We start from the raw sequence: 26,939 nt of genomic DNA on the forward strand, positions 1-26,939 counted from the left end.
GTTTGAGTACATTATAATTACTCCATTCGGTTTATTAATCTTGTATATTTTCAAGGAATTTTCGTTCAAGTGCGTTCGCCTGTTAGGGCCCCCCGCCTCACTTAACTAATTGCAGGTTAAGGGACAGAAATTGTTCGACAAAAATTTATTTACATGAACATATTTGAATAAAGATGATCTTTACTACATCTTTACTAAATCAGCTTGTGTTAATTCCTGATCTCCCTCTGCTATCTCGGCATAAAAATTTCTACTACACATTTCCCAATAGTTGTACAGATGAAAGGTCGGTTTCATATTCCACAGTATAAAATACGTCACTTCTGTACGTAGGGAACATGAATTGCGAAGTTTTCATTATTGCCACCAGGATTACCTCAATGTTCTCTACTATGAAAGAAACCGAATGATTATTTTTTATTTCGAATTATTTAGTCGTGAAATATCAGTACTTGTCATATTTCCAGTACAATGAAGTTCTTTCTATATTGATGATACAAATGAGCTTATAAGTTATAATTTAGGCTAAATCATCAACTATCGATGAAGGAAAAAAACATTTACAATTTTTCAATACTCCAACCATGTATTTAATCTTCTCAAATCGATTGAGTGCTCCATTCATCGTTATCTATATTTAATTGAGTAAATTGAGTAATCAATTTTTGTTTTATTATAAAAATAATTTTCAATGCTATATTAATTTCATGTGATAAAAAATGGGCTAGTAGAGCACGCATTAAATGTATCTTTTCTTAATTCAATCAAAACTATTCAAAAATGAATTATTGAGAATTCATCAAAGCAACCAGTATTTTTTATTTAGTCAGAATTTATTAGATTATACTTGTTAACTTGAATCGAAATATTTTATTCAACCTTTTATGAATAAAATTATGTCAATCATTGTTCATTAAAAAAAATCACAAAATGATGTGAATAAAAACTCATATCAAAATTTTAAGAATTATTGGTTTAATTTCGTTTTTAAATATTTACTGGACGATTATAAACAATTCATGTTATTACTAGAAGTTCTTACTAAAACGTATGGATGAGTTACGAATAGAAAAATTATTTGAAAATTCATTAAATTTCACCACAATCTATTTGGACTTTTGACTTGAAGAGTTAATTTTAACTTTTAATTTTATTTATCTGTAGTTTAATGAAATATTATATCAAAGTGTAATTTGCCAATTTTTTTAAGATGAATTTGTTCCATGTACTTGAACAGCTCAATAAAGATGTCCACAGTTTCTTCATTCAACTTTAACAATGAATAGCTGCTAATGCTAAATTGTTTGAATCACAGAGAGTGATAGCTTCTCTGGATTGTTTATATTTGCATGGACCATGGTTAAAGAAAAACCTAACTCCATTCGTGTTTATGACTCAGATGGATATAGGCTCAGAGCTGCATGTATTTGTGTTAAAAATGATTTAGAAGATGAGGTATGTTATATGGTATTGAAGTATGTAACATTTATTACATATGGAAAAAAAATCATTTTAGGTCTTATTAGTAACTTCAAGTCGTAGACCAGAAAATTGGATTGTACCCGGAGGCGGTGTAGAACCAAAAGAAAAGCCAGCTGAAACTGCTTTAAGAGAAGTACATGAAGAAGCTGGAGTTCTGGGTCAATTGGGTAGATGCTTGGGAGTTTTTGAGGTACTTTCATATTTAATATCCTGTTAATTGCAGTAGATCTAAATTTTTTTATAAATTAGTACTTCAGAAACTACTTCAGAAAAAATTAATCGAAACTTAATTGTGACAATTGATTTCAAAAGTTCTATTCAAAAGTTTGAACAATGATTTTCTATCTAAGCTTAAATAATACCTTAATTTATAATATATTATAATATATTACAACTAAAAACAATTATATGTTAATATTGATTTGAACGCCAAACAAGCTGCACAACAATAAAAATTTTTAGTTTCACTTTTGATCTAAAAAAAAGTAACTTAAATTCCAGGCTTTAATAAAATCTTCACAACTTTTTTAAATACTTTTTAAAGTGCATTATTTATGGAGATAAACTAATTTTATAACAAAAACCATCTATTAATATAAGTAAGTCTATGTACATTAAATCAATGAAATGGAAAAGAACATTGCAAGGAAAATTTACATTTTTAGCAAAGAAGTATAACAACAGATTGTTTTGCATAACAGAAAGCATGGCATCCTATTTATTTTACACTAGATCTACAACTTACAATAAAATGCAATAAAATTGCTTTTTAGATTTTTTCAATTTTGTATAGGAAAACTTGAATTACAAATCTCTTTGTTGGGTGGTAATTTATAACTTTTACGGTAGATGTCTTCAGATAGGAAAGCTGACCATGAATGATTATTTAGAAAAATATACTATGACCGTTAAAAATATATTTGTTTGAACATCTTACAATTCTTTAGATAATGATGCATCTTGGTTTCTATATCCGATAACCATATAACATGGAAATAGTATAACTTTTGGTTATTCAAAAGTAGTAATTTACTGATAGAAAGTAGTGAATCATTGGTATAAATATCCTATTTACTTCTGTCCTGCTTTTTACTTTATACTTTACAAAATCTTCTCAACATTATTTAAATGAGTTAATTGTTAATTTTGTATCTAAGAAGCTAGATTTAATCATACATTAGAACAAATTTTCAAGAGTTTTTCGATCCCAGCCTGTGTCCAAAACCCAGCTTTTTAATTCAGTTTTAAAAAGTTTTTAACAGTTTAATTATATTTTTCCAAGCGAAGAAAAAATTAAATCAATTATTGGCAATAAATTTTAGCTAGTTCTAAGTTTGAAACAAAAAATGGGTGAATATGTACAAAAGTATTGTAAAAATGTTGTAAAAGTGTCCAAAGTTTTACAAAAGTCTATAAAGGTTATATTATTCATTTTTTTTATGTTTCATCTGACTTGAAATAACTAGCTAGTTTTGAGTTAAAAAGAATTTGTAATAGTTAATTTTTTTTATGTTTCATCTGACTTGAAATGACTAGCTAGTTTTGAGTTAAAAAGAATTTGTAATAGTTAATTTTGTAACATCAAGTACACAATGAAACTAAAATGCCTTAAACTTTTGATAAACCATTATAAACTTTAATTCAATTCCAAAATCCAACCATTTCTTCAAGTTCATAAAATTGTGTAACTGTTTTCAAAATTTTGTAACATTTATGCACAATTTCGATACCAATTAAGGGTTGCAAAACAATTTGTTTTTATGTTTCTTGAAATAAGACACATATTTTATTCTATTTAGCTATTATTCATTTTAAGGAAATTTTTCAATATATTATAGCTATTGTCTTCATAAGCAATGCATTATGATTTTTTTAATAGTCTTTTAAGGGGGGGGGGNGGGGGTAGGGTCTTATCTAAATTTAAAAAAAAAATTTTTTTTTTCTTTGAACATATAATAAATCGAATTGATCTATAAATCATACACATAATTAATAGTTATTTGAAAAATATTCAGTTAAGTTTTCAGCCCAAAATACTGAAAAATAAGCTGGCTACAGCAAATTTTCACATGCAAAAAAACATCCGGTGGACACCATCACTCAAAATCTACTCGACCGATCAACTTCATATTTTATACACTATTTAAGTAGATGATATATGAGGTAACGACATCGAGATATTTTAACTATTTGCATTTTTAAATGCTTTTTACGAACAAGTACGATGAATTTTCGTCTTCATTTTGTCAAAAAAGTCATTTTTTTCACTTCAAAATGATACCGAAAACTCAAAAATTATTTTAAACGAAATATCTCGACGTCATCACCTCATAATTTATGTAGATAAATAGTGAGAAAAATTTGGAAAGAATCGGTAGAGTAGATTTTCAGTTACACTGTCCACCGCAATCGATCTTTTTTTTTCAGTTTTGCGAGAAAATTTGCTGTAGTTAGCTTATTTTTCACTATTTTCCGCTGAAAATTTAACTGAATGTTCTTCAAATAACCATTTCTAATGTATATAATTTATAGATAAATTTATTTTACTAACCATCGAACAAGACCCTACCCCCCCTTAATTGAAACAGAATCGTTCTTATTGACTTATGCAGAAAGTTTGTACTTAAAGTAGTAATTAAAAACTTTTATTAGCAATTAAATGTTCATATCAAGAAATCAATTATTAAATAATATGAATGTAGTACTTGTTCAAAAAATTATTCAATTGGTATAGAATTAAGCCGGATTTTACGCTTAGAAATCGATTTTTATTTTTAATAATTTTGGGAGACTAAGCTACATTTCCAGGTATATTTTGAATAATCCAGCGGGATTTTCGATCTAGATTTTCGAATTTCCGATCCAGCTGAATTCCAATTGAATCCAACTAAATTTCGATGTGGATTTTTCACCTGGTAGTAAAACCTAGAGGGTGGATAGTTAAGGAGGTTCCCACGCCTACCGCGCTAGTCAAATCCATATTTAAGAATTAAGGGGAGGTTCTCATCTAGCAATTACCCAAAAATGACGTGATTTGCGCGATTTTTTTTCTCATGAAAGGAAGTAAATAAAGAAGTCATATTTTTAGTACATATTAACATGTTATTTACTACTTTTAAAAATATACATTTAAAAAAATAGTTTCATAGTAATATGCATTGAAACATGGTGATGAAAAAAAAAAACACCTCCATTAGCACCAAGATAACTCAGCTAATTTTTGTCCGAAATCAAAAAGGCAAAGTGTGTTATAAACTAGAAGACATTTGCTGGATCTTGGACTATAATTACGAAGAAAAGTTGATAATTCACAAAACGGCAGACTTTCGAAAAAAAAATTTTTTTTTTGCTTTAAAAAGAGCTGTAGCAATAGAAATAATGATTGTAAAATTATAATTATAGTCCAAGATCAAACAAATTTAATAACCTTTATGATAAAAAAAATTCATCTCGATATCTATAATAGTTTTTGAGATATCTTAGCGCCCGTTTCAAGAAAAACGCGTTCAAAGTTGTTAACTGCCATTAAAGCTGTAATCTGGCCTCTATTGGCAATATAATCTGTACAAAAAATTAAACATCATCTTATAATGCTAGTATTTCAAGAAATCCGACTTTTCCCAACTATCAGATATGTACTATTATTTTTGAAAGCGATTTTTATCACCCTGCGAACATGATTTTTATTGTTAAATTTAATTTCTAAAGTAATCTCAACATTTTATGATTTAACTTTTTGTCGAAACTACCCCTCGATCAACGAGATGCCATAAGAGCACATGTTAATTAGACAGTTGAATATCTTAAACTCCTAATCGATCTATAAATTTATGGGTGCTATCTTTGTGATATCACAAACGTATGTATGCAAAGTTTCACAAAATTCTCACTTTTTTTTAAAATCACCATAACAGCCTTAAGCGCTGTACAAGTGATTACTCTCAATCCTGTGTTGGACCGACTAAAAATTCGAAATTACATGCGAAATTGTAGCCAGGGATTCTTGAAAGTATAAGCAATTCGAAAATACAACAAAAAAATTGATTTTTTGGTCGAGCTCGATGAGAATCTTCTCTTAACGTGGGCCAAGTTAACTGACTCGTCGCCTGCTAACCCTAACAAGTGAAAAAAAGACCGAAAAAGTCTTGGTTTCGTGTCTTCGATTCTATAAATATTGAAAAAATCACTGATTATCCGACTTTTAAGACACACTCTTAGAAATAAAAAAACTTTGTCTTCCATCTGTATATAATTATGCCTAAAAGAACTTTGATTTTTTTTTCAATAAATTGTAAAAATATATAATAGATTCAGTTTGTATGTATTTCCATGTAAGCCCACATTAATTTTCGAATCTTTGAACTTATTTTTCTCGAGATTTTGGGTATTAAGCTTCTCAGGATCATCGCTTGGTAACCTCTTTAAATACTGAAATAGATAACATGACATTCTGTCTTCTAAATTATATGCATAGTAAAATATTCATTTTAAATATTGACTAAGTAAATTTTAAATATTAACACAAAATCAAATTTTTCTAATGCGAATAAAATTCATCTTATGCAGAATGATGAGCATAAACATAAAACTCAAGTGTGGGTCATGAGGGTAACAGAAGAATTACCGGAGTGGGAAGATTCACGATCAATTGGAAGAAGAAGAAAATGGTTCTCCATTCCTGATGCACTTATTCAATTAGCTCAACATAAACCTGTACAGCGATCTTATTTGCATAGTTTACACAATACAAATCCAAGTCATAATGAATCCAGCATGACACTTGTTCAATATCAATTAACACCTCTTTCTCCGATCTCTTTAATCAATAATTCTGCTAGTACTATTCATGTAAATGAGCAAAATCATTAAACAATCATTTCTACAATTCATTGTTCTTAGTGAATGAATGGGACTCGTTTTTACCTGATGAACCAATACATTATATGAAAAAATTATTGTTTATTTGATAAGTAACCTTTATAAATAGTAACTTGTTTGGAGATTTTAAAATAAAAAATTTGTAACATTCACCTTGTCTCATTTATTTTCCATATTTTTTTATCACAACATTTTTTAGCATAATATAGTTATGATTAAAATTATTAAGGGCTCAATGTACCTTAAATGTTACCTTTTTGTAAAAATTTGCCAATTCCACAACTAGAGCAGATAGGTGTATTTTTTATTTGGATATCAAGAAAAATATTTGATAAGGTATAACTACCCCACTAAATAAAATCACATGAGAAATCAAGCCATAAAATCACATGACGTTTCAGATTATGACGAGACATTTCCGTATTCACGTCATTTGCATTAAAAACTAGTCATTTTATGTGGATTGAAGAATAGATCGCAAAAAAAATTTTGCCCTTATTTTTGTGGCAAATTTGATGAATATGGATCCTCTGCCAAAATTATAAAAATTTGAACAGGCAAACACAATTCAAAACTATCTTAATAAATTCTATAGAAAATTCTGAAGAAATAGTGCAGCGCAAATTTCCCCACAGAAAATTTTACAGAACCTTTTGCAGGAACTATTCTACAGAACTTTTTCGTTATTTTTAATGGTTTTATAATGATATTTTTTGTTATGAGTTTTACGCAGATGATGTGAGGAACACAATCGGAAGTCTCAAATTATTTTTTTCATCGAGATATCGCCTAAAAATACTAACGAATATACCTAATCTACACATATAAAACATCAAGTTACTGATTATTGAACAATTGCACGTCATCAGCGATCGCCCGCACATGACTAAAAGCCCACCCGCGTACTAACCCTGTCACTATTTCGGAGGAGCGCGCCTAATAACCACCATTGCCTCCACAAGGATAATACGACAAGCGCCTGGAAATACTTTAGGAGATAGTAGGTCCAGTGGGATCAGTTGTATGTACACTGGCCGCGGACTAATTTTGTCCATAGAAACACGGATTTGGTCGGTAAGGAACATGTATAAGCGCATTAGACTGATTAAAAAAAATCGAAGGTCTTCGAAAACCAAATTTTACATTTAACCCATTAACGCGCAAAGATGCAATTTTGTGCATGAATTTTCCGTTGTAAGAAAATTATAGATAAAGTTGGAATATTTTCTTGAAAATCCATATCCAGAGGTTTTTGGGTATGCTCTTTCAGTATCCGGTGTTATTTTTGCGATAAATAAACATTATAATCGTTTATTTTGCAATTAAAAACAAAAAACGTGATTTTTTGGCTTGAAATTTTTTTTCAAAGTCGATTTTCTACCTTGCCCTGCTTTCAGAGGGTTCCCATAACACCAGAAATCGTGCACTTTTTCTCTGAACCTTCAAAAAATGCGCTGCCGCGATTTTTATCTTGCCCCTATATTTCTAAAATGGCGAATTTATACCGAGCAGCGATATGAAAATTGCCTTATTTTTTATTTGTAAATTATTGACTTTATAAAAGAAAGTCATACAATGAAAAGTGTTCAAATTTGTTCAAAGAATACATGTGAATTTTTTTTAGAATTTTTTAATAATTTTTTCAAAATTTTTCAGATTTTTTTTGGAACATTTTGGATTTTTTCGACAGGCCGGGAAATGGTCGTATTTTGCAAAATTTTCAAAGTGGTCTGAAAAATTCTGAAAAAATTCACACGTATTCTCTAAACGATTTCAAATAAGTTTTTACACTCCAAATTGTACTTTTGAGTTCATATTTAGCGCATGTAAAATAGGTTCTGAGTAAAAAATGAGTGAATTTTTATACCGCTGCTCGGTATAAATTCGCCATTTTAAAAATATAGGGGCTAGATAAAAATCGCGGCAGCGCATTTTTTGAAGGTTCAGAGAAAAAGTGCACGATTTCTGGTGTTATGGGAACCCTCTGAAAGCAGGGCAAGGTAGAAAATCGACTTTGAAAAAAAATTTCAAGCCAAAAAATCACGTTTTTTGTTTTTAATTGCAAAATAAACGATTATAATGTTTATTTATCGCAAAAATAACACCGGATACTGAAAGAGCATACCCAAAAACCTCTGGATATGGATTTTCAAGAAAATATTCCAACTTTATCTATAATTTTCTTACAACGGAAAATTCATGCACAAAATTGCACTTTTGCGCGTTAATGGGTTAAACCGAAATTTTGCAAATGTTACTTCAAAAAAGTTAACTTAAATTTCTTTTCAGTAGCTCCAATAGATTTCTCAGAATCTTGTAAAGAGTGAGGAAAACGTGTTTTTTGAGAACTCGAGATGCCGAATTACTGAATTTTCAGATACAAGAACGCATCCCACAAACATAGCTGTATCTCGGAAAAATTGAGACCGTTTTTAAATCTGATACGGTGTTGGAAAGGCGATATAAAAACCTATCAAACACTGCATTGACATTTTTTCCATGGGTTTGGCTATTCAGGGGAAATTTGTATACAAAATTTTTGATTTTCGTGTACGAAATTCTGAAATTGGTAAACGAAACTCCAAATAACCCGGAATAACTCTATTTTCGTGTACGAAAATCAAAAATTTCATGCACGAATTTCCCCTGAATAGCCATTTCGTTTTTCCATAGGTGATCGTGCTGAGCCGACTTTTCTCGATTTACACAAAAACTACGTTTTTCGGAACTGAATTGCTCATAACATCTGTAATAATGCATCAATCTCAATTTTGGCGCCGTAATCTGAAAGATAATAACATTTTGCATCGAAATACATGTCGCTCATAGTTGTTAAATTTTTTGTGGGTAGGCTCAGAGATTTAAAGAGTAAAAATAGATTGTCAAATCTCATTTAAATCGGAAATCAAAATGCTTGTTGAGCGACCAGTAAAAATTATTTAAATGAGTTGAAATTTTTGATGTTTGAGGCTTCATTTTTAGTCATATTAAAGAAATGAAGAATGTAAAATTTAGTTTTTGAAGACCTTCGATTTTTTTGAATCAGTCTAGTGTACAAGGGCCGATGGATGTACCAATTGATCCCAAACATAAAAAAATGGCTTACAATTTAATACCAAGAGCCACACATGAATATCCATGAATGTTTCGATTGAACTTACCTCAAAATGTACGTCAAAAGTTTGACTGACGAGTATATTGTATCATCTACATTGATAATTTGTGTTCTACACAAATTGATTAATAATTCTGCATGTATTCATTCCATGGAAATCTAAGCAATTTTCACAATTGGGATTTTTCTTATAAGAATTGAAAAATGTAGTAATTGTTTTTTTTATATTTTATTTTATAATAAAAAAATGGAAATTACATTTACATGCTTTGTTAAAGTACAGTATCTACATGTTTCTAAATCACTAACTTTTACTATGAAATTGACTGTCATCGTTCAAAAATTTTTCTTTTTTCTTTGCAAACCTTCTGGCCTCAATTAGAAACAAAATTCCACCTGCTAATAATATAAAACTTCCAACAACAGCTAAAGCATATGACCAACCAACATCATTGTGCTCCCAATTAGGCATCCAATCCCTACCATCGCCTTTAGCTCCAAATATTATTACAGACACAATTCCACACGTAGCAGCTATAGTGAAACTTATTCCAATACACCACATTAATATATTATATTTCTTTTGTTGTCGTGAATAACATGAACAAAGTATTGCCAAAAGTATGCCACATAATTGAAACGTAATGCATAATGTGAAAAAGAATTGAGTCGCACGAAAAAATGTTGGTAATGTCGTTTCGTAAATGATTTTGGAGTCTTCTTTGAAAATCCATGAACATCCTCTATACTCGTAGTCATACCAGTGCCTGACATCTTGAAATTCTTTAAAACATATTTGCCATAAACCTGAAATTATAAATAAAATAAATGATATGAAATGATAATGAAATAAATCATTTTTTTAGTTGAAATATCAGTAATACAGGTTTGTTTGGATGATGGATTGATTATTTAGTAACATTAAAAATAAAAAAGAGTAAAAAAAATGTAAATAAATTTCAGGGTTGATGGTGAGATTATGGAAAGTTTTGGATTCTGATTGTTTTTAGAGACTCAAAAAATGTAAGTATTTTAATTCATGTATAAGTATACGATAACAAAATTATTAAAATTTGAAATCATTTTTAATTCCGGGATATGAACAGAATTTAAAAAAATGAAAAATATAGTTTCTAAACCCACCACAATCCCATAAATTGTTCAACTTCTTATTTAAAACTTTTTTATCAGTATATTTCAAAAATGATTTTAGTTATAATATCGCTCCATTTAAAAAATTAATCTTAGAATTACAATCATGAAAAAAATTTGAATTTACATATGAATGTAAAATTGATCTACAAATATTGTATAAATCTGGAGAGCAAGTAGCATAAAATATTGAATTCTTAATTAAAATGTTTTTTCTTAAATGAGGAACAAATAAATACACTTATTATGCTAACATAAATCATTGATCTAGTTCATTGAACTAAGTAACACATACTCAAATAAACCTCCATCAACTGAATGTTTGTTCTTTTTGTAACTTATAAAATGGAGTAATAGGTAAATAGTTTTTTAGTGGTATTAAACTATTTTGCATAAACATTACAATTTTATCTATCAATAATAAATTTTGTATAAATAAAATCTCCATATAAAATCTATAACAATAAATAATTTTTTTAAATTGTATTGAACAAATTCGACCCACATGCAATTAAGCAAATGATTATTGATTAAAAAGGCTCATTGCTTTTTACACTGTTAAAATGTATGTATGGATTTTCATGAAAATTAAAAAATAACCGAATGTTTCAAATAAATACCAATAATTTCAAAAATTGTTTTAATAATAAGTTTCAAAAATTGATCATTATTTATTATCCTATAACTTTTCACTTGTCTTAAATTTCACTAATGTATCATTAAATATTTATTTCTTAGAAAAAAGCACCATTGAATCGGATAATAGAAAAAGCATATCAATCTAATTCTATTTTTAAACTTAAATATACATAAATAAATTTATTCATTACCGAGTTGTTCGAATTTTGGCTTTTCCAACTTTCCGTCAGTTTCAAGCCAGTTGGGCGTGGTGAATGCAATAAGCAAAAATATAAACGATATGGCTGTACATACCGCTGCCACTTTTTCAACACGAGATTTATTCATAGTAATTAAAAATAAAATTGTAATCGAACAAGCGATTAATTTAAATTAACTTTTATTTATTGAAAATAGATGTTCAAATATTATGAAGAATACTGTGATTCATAGCAGCGTTCTTGACAACTGCAACAATCAACAATGTACTGTTATGCCTGATATTGTAAGGGTGTGGCTACAATATATATAATGTAATGCAATTTTTCACCTGAAATTATTTATACCGTGTTCACACTCTTACAGCAGTTATGACTCAGGCAGGTCGGATGCTTTACCTGTGAGAGCGATGCTCACGCTCGTAGTGGTAGTATTGTAAATTTTTATACCTTAAAACTAATATCAAATGTTTGTTCGTCAATGGCCCAATCATTGCATTTTTGAGCAGTAAAGCACATATTGAATTTAAAAAAAAAGTTTAAAACGCTTCATGACCAAATTTTTTTTATAAATTTAAATGTATAGTATAAGTGCTAAGCATCTTTGAGATTCCTGCTTTTGAGATAGATCTAATTTACCGGTTTAATTTCATACAATTTTTTCACTGTCATGCCGAAATTAAAATCTGATTCTCAATTTTTATGGAAATTTACAATGAATACAACTATTCTTTTAAACTAATGTTGACTAACGTTTTTTTAAAACGGACTTTAAAAACATTTATCTCGCAGTGGTCGAAAACTAATTAGTGTCTAATTAATGACAATTCTTGATGCGGGATGAAATAATTTCATACATACAAGACTCATTTTTGTAAATTGTTCTTGTAAAATGTAATTTACAATTGCACATTTATTTTAGTGTGCAATTTTTATGAAAAAATCAAATCATTATGTCCATCGAAATAGTAAATCTAAATAGAATTGCCACATAGTATTTATCATTATTCTTTTAAACTTTTGTATATAATACAAAGTAAGGTTTTAATAAAAATAAGTATTTTTTGTTTTACACCCCGACCGACAAGTTTGAGGCATGCATACATATTTGTAGAAGAACCTTAATTGTGAGGGCTTTGTGTCACACATCGGTATTTTCATTGAACAAATAATAGATGTTTTAATGATTCCAGAATTATTTATTAAAAATAATTGTAGTAAAACTTGTGTTGAATAAGCTGTTTTTTACGCTACTTATTTGATATAAGAAGTTGGTAGAAACTAATATCAAATCGTTTAAAAGTGTGAGTGATTGATAAAAAGTCTTGTGAAGTCTGTTGTGTTTTAATAGAATATATCGCGTTTCCGATTTGATATGGTTTAAGTAAATGCATATTGTTTGATTAAATTTGGATTGAAGACAACAAGATATAACTCGAAAATTTTTCCTGTGCTTCATCGAGGTATGGTGCTATCATTGATTTGAGTCAAATTGTGTCAAAAATGTGTCTTTCTATGCTTTGTACATAATTATGAAATGATCATTTATGTAAAAATTGTGCCTTAACTCCAGTGGTTCATGTAAATAACATGGTTTAACCAAAATTTCCAATGTTTTTCAAAGTATATTAACAAATATTGTTTTTATATTAATGGGCAATTAGAAACTAATTTTGCTTAGGGACTCATGCTAATTGTTACGCTAACTATCAATCTAATAATAAAATCAAAAGCTTTAGCCAATCTTTTAAAAACAAATATTTGGTATTAGCTTAAACATGTGTCATTGAATTAAATTTCACAACATAATTAAAAAATTTACAATACTTATTACAATTTCATATATTGTATTCTATATATTTCAAAATGTTGTACAACATTGCAAGTGATGGAATATTTATCATTCATTAACCACTTTTTTAAAATGAATGAATAAATGAATCAGAAATCATGTTGATTTCATTATTTCTGGGATTATAAGCAATTTGACATTTTTTCAATTTTATATGGTTTGTATCATTCTGATCTCATATAAATTTGAATCATAAGAATTATGTAGATGTAGATAACCAAATCAAACAGATTTTTCTTTTCAATTGATTAAAAGGCATTACAGTTAAATTTAAATAAACATACTGCATTCAATGTCAATTGTCTCTAAATTTTATGACATTTTCTGTAATTCCTTCCATCACAGACTTTGAAATACTTTTTTGTTACGACACTTCTTAAATTTCTAGGTGAAAAATGAGATTAGAACACGTAAGTTGTGCTTCTATGAAGTCATAACATTTTAGTATTTTAACTGAGTCAAGTCTAAAATTGCATGCTAATATTTTGTAAGCTTAAATTTTTTTTCAAATTCCTTATTATTTTGCAAACAATCCCTATATTTTTGAAATTTAAATCAGTCAAATTAATGTTTAGTTTGATTATTGAAAAAAAAATTTTTTTCCAATAATTTTTTCAAATTATTTTTTTACTTGGCCAGCTAGGTGCTACAATATTTTTTGATGTATGACCTAGTTGCGCTATTTTTTTAGTTGTGTTTACAAGTGTTATTGGTAAATAGTCTTGAATAACATTTATAATAAATTTTAATTCAAAATTTAAAGATGTCAATAAATTTTGTAAATTTTTACCTAATAATAATAAAGAAAAAACCATTTTGGGTTGCATTATTAATACATTGTTAGTTACAATTATATTAGTTAAATTTTTTTTTCAATTTAGATAAATTACAAATGATACCGGCCGAGAAATGGCAGTTGACTATGATGACAATTTATATTCTTTAAGAATACTCTTGACACTAATTGATAGGCAACTTTATTTTTTGTATTAGACTCTTGGTTGTTATGAGTATTCAAATTAGAAGATAGATTATGCTTTTTGCGAATTATTTCCAAAATTGTGAAAACTTTTACACTTCAATTTTTTTTTTATTATACATATGTTGTTAAGAAAGGTATCTCAATAAACTTTCAAATGATGCTAAGTTTTTATCTTCTAATCTTTACCTTTGATTTGAAACAGATGTTTTACTAGCTCTTATATAAAATTTTTTGATGCATAAAAGTAGTTTTCAATGAAAATTCAGTAGGATAATTAAAACTGTTTTGTAGTAATATAATGATTTACAACGAAAAAATTATGAGAATAAAAAACATTAAATTGACTTGATTGATCAACATTAAAAGCCAGTTATAGTTAAAGACAAATGTCAATACGGCTCTGGACATACTCTTTTTGTTATTCATCTATCATTTAATTTTTATGTATTTTGGCCCGCTTGGCTCTTTATTCAATTTATATGAATTTTAAAACGGCTTGTTAATAAAGAATCTTCTATTTAATCTAGCTTACGCGATAGAAGACGTATTTACGTGCGTTCTTTAATCAGGTACTGTTATATGTCAGTCGTCAATTTTTTTCCGCGTTTTTCCGATCGAATTGGTCTCTTTAGTTTTTTTTTTTCACTTTGGTTTACTGTTTGCCTATTTGAACCTGACATTCAAGATTATTTTATTGCTTATATTAGTTTTATGGAAGCCTGTGATTTTCCCTATTCAAAATTGGACATATTTTTTGTTTTGGTCTTAGTGCTATTTGTACCAATTCGTTTATTAGTATATTGTATAGACGGCCGAGTCTCGACTAATAAAAACGCGTGCTTTGAGACTTTCTAGTTTTTCACTCCCCAGGTGTAAAATGTACTATTTTAGTTCATAAAAACTCATATAACTTTTTAAAAAACTGACAGTTGTAACAGATTCAAATGATCTTGAAATATTTCAGTTAATTTGTCAACATGAATGATGGTAACGAGGATCGTCGAATTAAAAGTGACAATTCACCTTTAATGGAAGCTGCAATCGCTGGACATGTCGATATTGTAAATTTACTTATAAACCACGGTGCTGAAATAAATGCTCATTCAACATCAGGTTAGTTTTAAACAAAATTTAATGTTTAAATATTGCAAGTGTTATTATTATAAAGTTACGAGGAAATGAAAAATTTTAACTTGATTTTGATAATAGTACTTTTTTACAACGGATGTGGATATGCTGTAACGAGATTTGCTGAAAAAGCTTATTCACAAAAGTTGCATACAATATTTTATAGCACAAGAGCCTAAAAATAGCACCAAAGATGCGATTTTTAGGTTAGAGTGCTATATATTATTATTAAAAAGTGTATTCTGTCATAGAGAACGATCTGTTGTTACTCGCTTCTGCTTTTATGTGTGAGGAAAAGGAGAAAAAACAATTTTTTGTCAAATTAATCGCCCAGTTTCCTAGCAAAGAACAATTGATATTTTTATTCATATCGGCGAGCAATCCCCATGAATTCATTTTTTAGTAAATATTCATATGTATTTAAAAAAATTCCTTTGCTTACTCGTTAAAAATTGAATAATTCAAATTCTGAAAAAGACTGCACATAAAAAGGTGTAATGATACTTTTTTTAGTTGATAATTTTTTTGAATTATTCAAAAAATCCATTTCTAATTGTACCTTAACATTTTTGTGTCCTTTTTTGTACAACTTTGATTTAACACGTATAATATTGAGGAATTACTAATATGAGTAAATCCCATGATTTTTTAATATTTAATGCTCATACGAGGGCGATATGAGGCAATGTGTCCTATAAGAAATCCGCTAAAGGGCAGATGCACCGGGAGCTGTGCTCTGCTGTTTCACTATATCTATATATGAGCGCGTCCAGCATAAGTCGGCCACCCCGCGCGATTACGGCATTTTTGGCCGAAAGTGTCGTATGTTTAGCTCGCTCGGAACCGTTTACCAAGAGTCAGAAAAATAATCCAAACACATGGATCGATAGATTGTTTACTCTTCTTTCTAGTGGTGTAGCTTAAAAAATTCTTAAAATTTGATTTTGAGGTTAAAACTCGACTTGAATGGCAAAAATCTATCGAAAACGATGTTTTCTAGGATGGAGAAATGATAAGAAGTATTAAAGATATCGAGATGAATAGCGCGGGACGGCGCGCGCGGACCTGTTTTCCGTGCGCCAGCAGCGGCACACGCGCGGCGCCGTGCCTTCGTTTTTTCGACTCGCTCGTAATCGCTTCAAAAGGGCTGAAAAAATTATGTTAACATGTAAATCGATAGATTTTTTCCTCCTCTTTCTGATGGCGTTGTTGAAAAAATTCCAAAAAATTTTTTTCATAGTCAAAACTTGATTTGAATTTTGAAGTCAATATTTCTTCAAGTATTTCAATTTTGACCTCAAAATTAACATTACCAATCGAAAGACGAGGAAAAAATCTATCGATTTACGTGTTAACATTGTTTTTCCAGCATTTTTTTAGCGAGTCGAAAAGACATAGGCAGGAAAACAGGTCCGCGCGCGCCGTCCCGCGCTATTCATCTCGATATCTTTAATAGTTCTTATCATTTCTCCATCCTAGAAAACATCGTTTTCGATAGATTTTTGCCTCCTCTTTCGATTGGTGCAGTTTAAATTGCAATCGGAGGATACATTTTTTGGATAAATCGACTTAAACATTCAAGTCGAGTTTTAACCTCAAAATCAAATTTTAAGAATTTTTTAAGCTACACCACTAGAAAGAAGAGGAAAAAATCTATCGATCCATGTGTTTGGATTATTTTTCTGACTCTTGGTAAACGGTTCCGAGCGAGCTAAACATACGACACTTTCGGCCAAAAATGCCGTAATCGCGCGGGTGGCCGACTTATGCTGGACGCGCTCATATATTAGGCTGATATATATAGACATACTAAAACAGCAGAGCACAGTTCCCGATGCATCTACCCTCTAGCGGATTTCTTGTAGGACACATTGCCTCATACTTGAGTGGCTAAAGTATCAGAAACGATACAATTTTGAATATCCCCATATATTAGCACGGTGGTATAATTTATCTGTGGTGGAAAGGGAGAACCGACCAACTCCATTTTTTTCGAAATCGAGTTTATGACGTTAAACACCTACATTTAGTGTCAACTTTGATGTGCAAGTGTCTGAATGACCGGAAATTGCGTCTATCGTTTGGTACAGCACAATGCCAAACCGACCAAATCCATCTCAGCGAAACCTTCAACGCAATATCGAATCAACTTCGGTTTAAAAATGATGGAATACAATATTGGAGCATTATACAGGGTGGGGAATAAATATGGAAAACCCTGGAAATTTCGCAGAATAAGTTAGGAAAAAAAATCAAAAACCTCATATCCGACGTATTTTTTCACGGGGAATCCAATGGTGACCTTGAATTTGACCTTGAACATGACCTTCAAGCTCCAGCGACCCAAAAATCGATTTTTCAAACGTAACCCCCATTTTTTATTGCAGATTTGAAAAGAGCACAAAATTTCACGTCAAAATGTATGTTTTGTTTTTTTTTTCAAGGTCATTTTAAGGGCGTTACAGAAGCGAATAAAACCCCAATTTAACCTAAAACTAAGTTCAAGTAAGGGCTTTTTTTCTCATTGTACCGACTCCTAAATGACCTTAAAAAAAAAAACTAAACGTACATTTTGACGTGAAATTTAGTGCTTTTTTCAAATCTGTTATAAAAAATGGGGGTCACCGTGCGAATAATCGATTTTTGGTTCACCGTAGAGTATAGGTTATGTTCAAGGTCAAATTGAAGGTCACCATTGAAAAGAGTGAAAAATTTTACGTGAAAATATTTATTTTAATTTTTTATTTAAGGTCATTTAGGAGTCGGTACAATGAGAAAAAAAGCCCTTACTTGAACTTAGTTTTAGGTTAAATTGGGGTTTTATTCGCTTCTGTAACGCCCTTAAAATGACCTTGAAAAAAAAAACAAAACATACATTTTGACGTGAAATTTTGTGCTCTTTTCAAATCTGCAATAAAAAATGGGGGTTACATTTGAAAAATCGATTTTTGGGTCGCTGGAGCTTGAAGGTCATGTTCAAGGTCAAATTCAAGGTCACCATTGGATTCCCCGTGAAAAAATACGTCGGATATGAGGTTTTTGATTTTTTTTCCCAACTTATTCTGCGAAATTTCCAGGGGTTTCCATATTTATTCCCCACCCTGTATATACAAGTTTCGCATCATTGGATACTGCCGGAGCACTGCGACCGTTAGAGCACTTGACGCAGCAGTAATGTGCGATGTTCGAAATATTGAATGTTTAGTGGAGATTTCCTTGGTGAAAATGGAAAATCTGATATTACCATCAGAAAGCTGAGAAAATTTCCTATCGAATCCACTAGTTAGTTTTTTTGGGTGGGTTTTGATGGTTATACAGCGACTTAGAAATTGAGCATGTGGACTTGGGCGCAAAACGTTTCCCGGTCAAACCGACCAAGTCCACTTTTTTCGTTTCACATCTACTTTATCAATTTGATGGTTACATGGGCCAAAAGATACATCATAGTAAGTTAAAATATCACGGGTACAGAGTCATAGTCGTCCGCATAGCTACGCACTCATACGCAACTTCAAACACGTTTTTCTCGAAAACACGAAAAATGGAGTTGGTTGGTTCTCCCTTTCCACCACAGATATAAATTTAAATAGTTTTAAAACCTAAAAATTCTAAACATATCGACAATGTAACTGCTGTTATTTTTCTATCCCATCTAAACTCATTAACTGTATTATAATAATAATCATATTTCAGGAAATACACCACTTATGTATGGTTGTGCTGGTGGTCACGTGAAAGTTGTTGAAGCTCTATTAAATGCAGGTGCAAACGTTGAAGATCACAACGAAAATGGTCATACGCCTCTAATGGAAGCTGCGAGTGCTGGTCACGTACCTGTTGCTGAAATTTTACTTAAATTTGGTGCTGGTATCAACACTCATTCAAATGAGTTCAAAGAATCTGCCCTAACCTTGGCCTGTTACAAAGGACATCTAAAAATGGTCAAATTTTTATTAGATGCTGGAGCCGATCAGGTAATATTCAGTGTTTACATTATTTTAAAATATTGATGTGTAATTGATTTGTGAAATCGTATGGCTTGTTGGGTAGGCTATAAAGAATCCGTGAAAAACGAGCGAGCTAGCGAGCTCGATAATCGTAGGTTTTTAGTCTCAGTAGCGCCTGTTTACTTCTCGCGCAGTGATTGCTCGTCGCTAGGTAGTGTCGAGCGACTATTTGCTCGCTTCTACTCCAACACGCACAGTATGGGTGAGTAGAACTCGACGCTCATGTCTATGAAACGTGCAATGTAGAGTCATGTATCTCGGCATCTCTGCCTCTCACTAGCGCGTTGCGTTTTTATGCGCGCTGATCGGTGAAATGATAATTCAAGTCTTTGTGTGGCTTCGTGCACATGTCTAAAATTGTAAATTATAAATCATATGGTACACCAATTTTTACCAATTTACGTAAATGTAACTAAAAATTTATGAATTTTTTACGAATAATTTTAGTAAATGAGTTTTTTATTTATCAAATTCGGGGCGGAAACATTTTTGATACTTTTTTAAACCATAGTACTTATGCTCAAAATGGGGTCTGGAGAATTTGCGAGTAAGCATATACTACGCAAAATTTAATAAACTTTCCGAATCCGGTGTCAGATTTTCGATATAACAAACAGGTAAAAAGTTATGGATGGTTTTATTAAAAAAAAACGTGAATTCGAAAAAAAAAATTTTTTTTTTTTTAAATTTTCACATGAAAATCTTTTAAATCCTAGCGTCTTTGGTACAGATAAAGCGTCCATGGGTCCTTCTCTTAAAGTTATGACGGTTCCAATTAGTAAAATATGATTTTAAGGAGGCTGTAGCGATGCAAGGAGGTTCTGTATTGGAACGCTATATGCGCAAGGCTATATGCGATACGCAGCGTACAGTGTTAGCATGGCAGAACATAGGAGAAATGTGTTGGACTCTCAATATCTTTTTTATTTGCCCGGAAACACCCATTTATAATTATATCATTCGAAAGTTAATGAAATTTCCTGTAACATATATTAATTTCATTATAACTTGTAAAGATATTTAAGCTCACTGTACACTAACAACTGCCACTTCCCATTTGATTCAATGTTAAATGGTCAAAACTTTGAATTTGATTATTTCCCAAATTTGCACGGAAACCCCCAATTTTTTTTTCACCAAAAATCTTGTAATTTCATGAACTATACGTGGATTAAATTTCACTCCGGTCTAAAGATTTTTTCAATTTCGCTACAGCCTCCTCAAGTACAAAAAATGGCGACTGGAAAACGAAAATATATTAGGAAATTTTTGGAATTTTTAACTCAAAAAAGATGAATTCTTATTATTTATCATTGAACTCAACCATCAGTAAAATTTTTTCCTCAAATCCATCGTTTTTGAGTTGAAAATTCCAAAACTTTCCTTATATATTTTCATTTTCCAGCAGCCATTTTTTGTACTTAAAATCATATTTTACTAATTGGAACCGTAATAACTTTGAAAGAAGGACCCATGGACGCTTTATTTGTACCAAAGATCTTCAGAGGATGAGCTAGAATCACTTGGGCACCCACTTAAACTCGCGTAGAAAAGACTTTAATTCCCAAGAACTATTTAGACTTTAAGTTGAAATAATAGCAATAGTGCTTCTAAATAAAACTTTAAACTGAACTTTGAACTGAACTCTATGTAAGGCTTTGAGATGTGGCACTTGCACTCAGACTGCAAGGATCAGTGATATCTGGATAACAAGCCACCAGCTTACCGTCTGCTCCGGCAGAGGTGCAGCTAAACTGCTGTTTCTTCTCTAAGAGTAGGCCTTTTTATAAGGGTCGATGGTTGGTCCCTTTCTCCCAGACTCAGACCTGAAAGTGACTTTAGAATCTTCTCGTTCATCTTCAAGTTCGTCGATGACCCATGTCTCCCATTAGATCATAAAACATGTGCTATGCATTCGTGTACTCTAATCATAAATTCATTAAGATAAATATAGTTTTATCATCCTGTTACTTCAGATATCTGATCTCAGGCCAGCTCTGTTTACTCAGCAGGCTGCATGGCATCTTCAATTGTGTTTTCGCACGTCATCAAGTCAAGCGTTGGTCAGATTTCTTTATAATACACTTTCTAATCTATATTTTCGTGCACATAGCTATACAGCTCTTATGCAGTATAATTGTACTGTACACTACAAGGCGATTAAATCTGCAACAACCTCTAAACGTAAACACAGCGAAGTCGGACTGTCTATGTGTATAACGTAGGCGTGAATAATATCAATAGTATACGGACTAGGATAGGCCGAGGTCCCAAATTCTCTATGTTTACGTTTGGAGGTTGTTGCAGATTCAATCGTCTTATAGTGTACGTGGTACATGACACCTCGAACGGAAAATCCGCTAAATAAATAAAAAGGTGTAAAAAATATACCGTATGGCAAAAATAACATTTGCCTCGAACTTAGCGTTAAACATAAACAAAGGTCAACTTTATTCCATTTCCATATTCGGGGTTCCATGTGTCGTTATTAGGAACGTTGTGTCCATAACACATCGTTCCAAGTTAGGCGCCCAATGTGGTGCGTTCATGTACCTCTGAAAGGTTAATAAAATGGCGAGCGATCGACAATCGGCTTTACTCCACAACGAAAAAAATATCGGAACTATGGCTTGCGCGTGTAAGGAACTCACGGCTACGATTATTTCTTGAATGTTCAGAAAATATAATGTCGGAGATTGAGATTATGAGAAGCATAACAAGAGGCTACTACGACTAGTCGTAGCATCAGATGTCGAACGTTGAACTGTGAGGTGACGCTCGGTGTAAACTCACGGCAATTCCAACTAGTCGGAACGTCTGATTCTGACTAGTGGAAAAAGTAGAGCCTGAGCATATTTCGCGTCAAGTTGCCAATGGCTCGCCCGTGCGGCATTGTTGGGCGAAATCGCACAATATCTAACTTGATATAAAAGTACCTAAATGCACCAAGAAAAAATAAGTGACATATGATTTCGATGGGAAATTGCCTCAGCTTTCCGACGGAAGGATCAAATTTTTGAAAATTTTACATTGTGTGTGTGTTCCATTCCATGTGACATGTCATTAAACCATCTGAACTGAAATTCCTCACCAAATTGTGCTAGCCCACCATTAGCTTAATAAAGTTCACGATGAAAAAGTTATACACTTCAAGGATAAATATCCAACTGCTAAAAAGTAGCTTAGTACAATCCTTGTATTCAAAGTAATGCAAATTAAAAAGGAAAGCCTTAAGTAGCAAGAATTACATATTACAGATATGAAACAAAATTACTTTTCAATGTTTACTTATTGTATAAAATTTAGTATTTGTAATTATACATTTACAATAACGTGGTACGTAATAAATATAGAAACCTCTGAAAATCTCCCCAAAAAATACAATGATGACATGGAATTTGAACTTTAATATAATCTTGAAGCTATAACAAACCAAAAATCGATTTCTCAAACAAAAACCCCTATTTTCATTTTATATTAAAAAAAATGAAAAATTTTACATTTATTTACGCTTTTAGTTTTTTTCAAGGTCATTTCAAACGTGTCCGTATTTATAAAACTCTATTTTTAAGCATTTTATTTTTAGTTATTTTTTTTCAAGTAAATTTCTAAAAAATTGTTAAAAAATTTGAGCTTCAATTAGCACCTCTAGAATGATCTTTAAAAGATATCAAGCAGCATATTCAAACGTGAAATTGCTTGCTCTTTTTGAATCTACAACTGAAAAAGGGTGTTTCTATTTAAAGAACCGTTTTTGTAAATTTTCTGATTTCTAATCGAACAATAATTTATTTTTGAGGGATTCTATTTTTACGCTTTTCTTTTACGCTTTTAGGGATTTTTTTTACGCTTACTTCGAGAGTTTTCACAGGGTTTTTATATATTTTATGGCACTGCGTGGCTAAAGGCACGCTTTGCCGTGAAACGTGAATTTAGGACAGTGCTATAAAAAAACGCAAGATACCTATGATTTAAGAAGCCCATTCTTACCACGGTACTAGCACCTTCGCTTCGCTTAAGTGCTAACCGTGCCATGCAATTATGGCCTGCTTAAGGTGATGCCGAAGCCCCGATTTTAACCGATCGAGCATTAAAAATGTAAATTTAAATAACTTTTTTACTAGACTGATTTTCGAAAAATGGCTCTCTGGAACCCTCCGTATTGATGCTGTAAATAACTGTACTAAATTTCATCCCATTTCATTTAACAGTTTTTCCGAAAAACGGGATCGAATGTTGAATGAAATGGGATGAAATTTGGTACAGTTGTTCACAGCATCAATAGGGCTCCACAGAGCTGTTTTTCGAAAATCGGTCTAGTAAAAAAGTTATTTAAATTTACATTTCTAATGCTCATTCGGTCAAAATCGGGGCTTCGGCATCACCTTAAGGAGGCTCTACACCAATCATAACAATAGTACAGCGAGGCATCTGTCTGTCTCTTTCTCACATTAGGCAGACAACCGCTCGCACTATTCGAAATCAATGATTTTGTTTAATTACTCATTAGTTAGTTCGTTAAGGGGTAATTTTTAACATACCAATCGAAAGCTTGAAACTTTCTCTTTTAGGAAATATATTTTTTATTAAGATGGTTGATCTTTTAAACTAGTTATAAACAATTAAAGACCACGTCTCATAAGAGCCCGTGTTAATTTCGCCATTTTTAAACATGTTTATCTCGAAAGTTTGATCGTCAACCACATATTTTTTTTTGGAATCTCATTGTGAAGATTTAAAAAATCGATTGATATAAGTTTTATCTTGTTGGATGATCTTTTGTATTATGTGTAGAGCCTCCTTAAGTCACACGTATCATAATATACTATTTCGCACTTTATACAAGGAGTGTTTGTAATTAAGGAGTCACATTATTACCAGAGTTTTTATAAACCATTGATTGATTAAAATTGTCCAATACAAATTTCTTTACAGGAACATAAAACTGATGAAATGCATACAGCTTTAATGGAAGCTTCTATGGATGGTCATGTGGAAGTAGCACGTTTACTGCTGGATTCTGGAGCGCAAGTAAACATGCCGACTGACAGTTTTGAATCTCCATTAACACTTGCTGCCTGTGGAGGACACGTGGATCTCGCATTATTATTAATAGAGCGAGGAGCTAATATAGAGGAAGTTAATGATGAAGGTTACACGCCCTTAATGGAAGCATCGAGAGAAGGACATGAAGAAATGGTTGCACTGCTATTAAGTCAAGGTATTAATGTCATTTTATCTCTATTAATTCTAAAGAAATAGTTTTTTTGTCAAGTGATTAAAAATGTAAAAGTCAAAAATTTTAATTTATTATTTCCATCAGTTCCATAACAAACTTTTGCTACTAATTGCCAAGATTAACAATAATTTTTACAATCAATTTTATTTGAACATCATACATCATCTTATTTGTGACTTATTTGGATTCTGTTACAAATTTTTTATAAACAAATGATTATGTGATAAAAATAAATTTTAATTTTTTGTCTTGGAAATTTTTTCTAACCCAGTTTTGGGTTATTTTTAACAAAAAAGTAGGGGAGAGCAGGGTGTGTTGGCATGTGAGGTAAATTGGCAAAATGGTATATTTCTCCTTATCAATGACTTGAACCGACATGGTGCCATTACATAAAAATAATACATATTATGGTGCTAGCACTACTGATAGTATTATCTCTATAAAAGTTAGTGATATGGTGAAATATGCATTTTTGCCAACTTACCTTACATGCCAACAAACCCCGCTCTCCCCTACTCGTCATTTTTTGTCAACACGACTGTTTACAAGATTCAAGAGATTAAAATGGTTAATTTTCGCAATTGTTTTAAAGTTGAATTGCTTTTATCTTGTAAATCGTCGTGTTAACTAAATAATAACAAGAGTACCTTTTTGTTTTAAATAACTCGTAAATAGTTAAAAAAATGTTTCCAAGGCAATAAATACAATTTTTATTTTATTGCATAATAATTTGTTTATAAAAGTTTTTGAGATGTAAGTTATAGGCAGTTTTAGCGAATCCACCCTAGAAATTCGATTTTTATTAGTAATTATTTTTATGGCACTCTAACCTAAAAATCGCAACTTTGCCGCTAGTTTTAGGCTTGTGTGCTATAAAATATTGTATGCAACTTGTGCGAATAAGCTTTTTCAGTAAAACTCGTTGTAACAATCACCTTCGGCTTGTGCTGCAACCTCTTGTTCTGCAGAAAAAGCATATCTACGGCCAGTGCATAAAGTTCTATATTAATTGAAAAAACTTGATGCTTATATATAAATTATTTTCTGTAAATAATCAATTCAACATTCATAGGTGCAAACATTAATGCTCAAACTGAGGAAACTCAAGAAACAGCTCTCACTTTGGCTTGCTGTGGTGGATTTTTAGAAGTAGTCGATTTTTTAGTTAAAGCAGGTGCTGATATTGAGTTAGGGGCATCAACACCTTTGATGGAAGCTTCGCAAGAAGGGCATTTAGATATTGTTCGATATCTCTTAGAATTGAACGCCAATGTACATGCTCAAACGCAAACAGGTGATACAGCCCTAACTTATGCCTGTGAAAATGGTCACACCGATGTTGCAGAGTTATTATTAGGATATGGAGCAGACTTGGTAAGTGATTTTTAACATTGATTAAATCTGCCGCAATAATTTACCACTTTTTAAAGACAAATTAGCTTATCATGAATAACTAAATGATTATCATGAAGACGTCTAAATAGCCATAAATAATAAAGCAGTTTTACATGAAAGTCTCGGCAGTTCCTGGCTGCTACACTTAAGGAACTAATACCGGTTGAATATGAATAAAAAAAGCTATTTTCATTATTTTTCTTGGAACACGCATAAAATCTTTGTAATAAGGGATTTTTCAATGGCGAACAATTAATCTCAGAATGTACTCAGCCGATCGTTACCAAATTTTACGCTCTTCTTCATAAATGTGTGATATAGGGCAATATACCAAAAAAAAATTAAAATTTTTTTTTTCCTTAATAACCCTTTTATAATTTCCTTATCATCTCGCACCTTTCGCGTAAAAAAAGTCTGACAAAAAGTTGTCATAAGAAGTCTGGCATATCATCTGACTCAAGTCCGACTTATACAACAAAGCCAGATTTCGTATGAAACCTTTTTGCTAGACATTTGCCAAACTTTTTTTTACGTGGGATATTACAATTTTTCGTTTTTCTGTAATTTTCTGGTGTAATGTCATGTATCACTTATTAATGAAGAAGTTTGTAAAATTTTATAAACTTTGGCTGAGTAGGTCCGGAGGTTAACTGTCCGCCATACAATAAAGCAGCATCTCGAGATAAGAGCATTCAAAGTTTTCAAATTCCATTGAATGCCGTGTATATGCTCATACTCAAGCCTAATTTTGACTGACTTTAAGTCTGAATTTCTGAACCAAATTTTAGAAGGATGATCTTCAAAATATGAACATTCCGAAAATGCAATAAAAAAAATATTTCCCAAAGTTCAACCGGAATAGTCCCTTAATAC

General features: G+C 31.1%; 3 protein-coding genes across 7 annotated transcripts in view; 2 read left to right on the forward strand and 1 right to left on the reverse strand.

Annotated features, from left to right (window-relative positions):
* Window positions 1-446: 446 nt before the first annotated feature.
* On the forward strand, window positions 447-6,501 carry LOC106649210 (diphosphoinositol polyphosphate phosphohydrolase 1). 5 transcript variants are annotated; one of them, XM_014366505.2, is made up of 4 exons: window positions 447-654; window positions 1,211-1,455; window positions 1,517-1,672; window positions 6,049-6,501. In XM_014366505.2, exons 2-4 carry the CDS (start codon window positions 1,357-1,359, stop codon window positions 6,349-6,351), a joined length of 558 nt encoding a protein of 185 aa, XP_014221991.1. In that variant the 5' UTR covers window positions 447-654; window positions 1,211-1,356; the 3' UTR covers window positions 6,352-6,501. The 5 variants fall into 5 exon arrangements, with proteins under 5 accessions (XP_014221991.1, XP_014221990.1, XP_014221988.1 ...); XM_014366504.2 differs by having other exon boundaries at window positions 1,238-1,455; XM_014366502.2 differs by having other exon boundaries at window positions 447-645.
* Window positions 6,502-9,707: 3,206 nt separating this feature from the next.
* Window positions 9,708-11,721, reverse strand: LOC106649233. The gene is made up of 2 exons (XM_014366536.2): window positions 11,458-11,721; window positions 9,708-10,282 (listed from the first exon to the last, which is right to left on the reverse strand). Exons 1-2 carry the CDS (start codon window positions 11,591-11,593, stop codon window positions 9,780-9,782), a joined length of 639 nt encoding a protein of 212 aa, XP_014222022.1. The 5' UTR covers window positions 11,594-11,721; the 3' UTR covers window positions 9,708-9,779.
* Window positions 11,722-12,611: 890 nt separating this feature from the next.
* LOC106649283 (ankyrin repeat and KH domain-containing protein mask-like) overlaps window positions 12,612-26,939 on the forward strand; it is a 68,070-nt gene continuing 53,742 nt past the window's right edge. Inside the window, exons 1-5 of the mRNA XM_014366603.2 lie at window positions 12,612-12,926; window positions 15,262-15,410; window positions 19,119-19,399; window positions 24,368-24,653; window positions 25,744-26,045. Coding sequence (XP_014222089.1) covers window positions 15,275-15,410; window positions 19,119-19,399; window positions 24,368-24,653; window positions 25,744-26,045 — 1,005 coding nt within the window. The 5' untranslated portion in view covers window positions 12,612-12,926; window positions 15,262-15,274. The remainder of the gene's footprint in view (window positions 12,927-15,261; window positions 15,411-19,118; window positions 19,400-24,367; window positions 24,654-25,743; window positions 26,046-26,939) is intronic.

This window comes from Trichogramma pretiosum, unplaced genomic scaffold (genome assembly GCF_000599845.2).
Source record: "Trichogramma pretiosum strain Unisexual culture from Peru unplaced genomic scaffold, Tpre_2.0 scaffold52, whole genome shotgun sequence".
Lineage (NCBI taxonomy): Eukaryota > Metazoa > Arthropoda > Insecta > Hymenoptera > Trichogrammatidae > Trichogramma > Trichogramma pretiosum.

Coding starts and splice junctions, on each gene's coding strand:
- LOC106649233 (XM_014366536.2), bottom strand. CDS start 11,593: ATGAATAAATCTCGTGTTGAAAAAGTGGCAGCGGTATGTACAGCCATA. Junction 10,283..11,457: donor GCCAAAATTCGAACAACTCG/GTAATGAATAAA, acceptor TTATAATTTCAG/GTTTATGGCAAATATGTTTT.
- LOC106649210 (XM_014366505.2), top strand. CDS start 1,357: ATGGTTAAAGAAAAACCTAACTCCATTCGTGTTTATGACTCAGATGGA. Junction 1,456..1,516: donor AAAATGATTTAGAAGATGAG/GTATGTTATATG, acceptor AAATCATTTTAG/GTCTTATTAGTAACTTCAAG. Junction 1,673..6,048: donor GATGCTTGGGAGTTTTTGAG/GTACTTTCATAT, acceptor CATCTTATGCAG/AATGATGAGCATAAACATAA.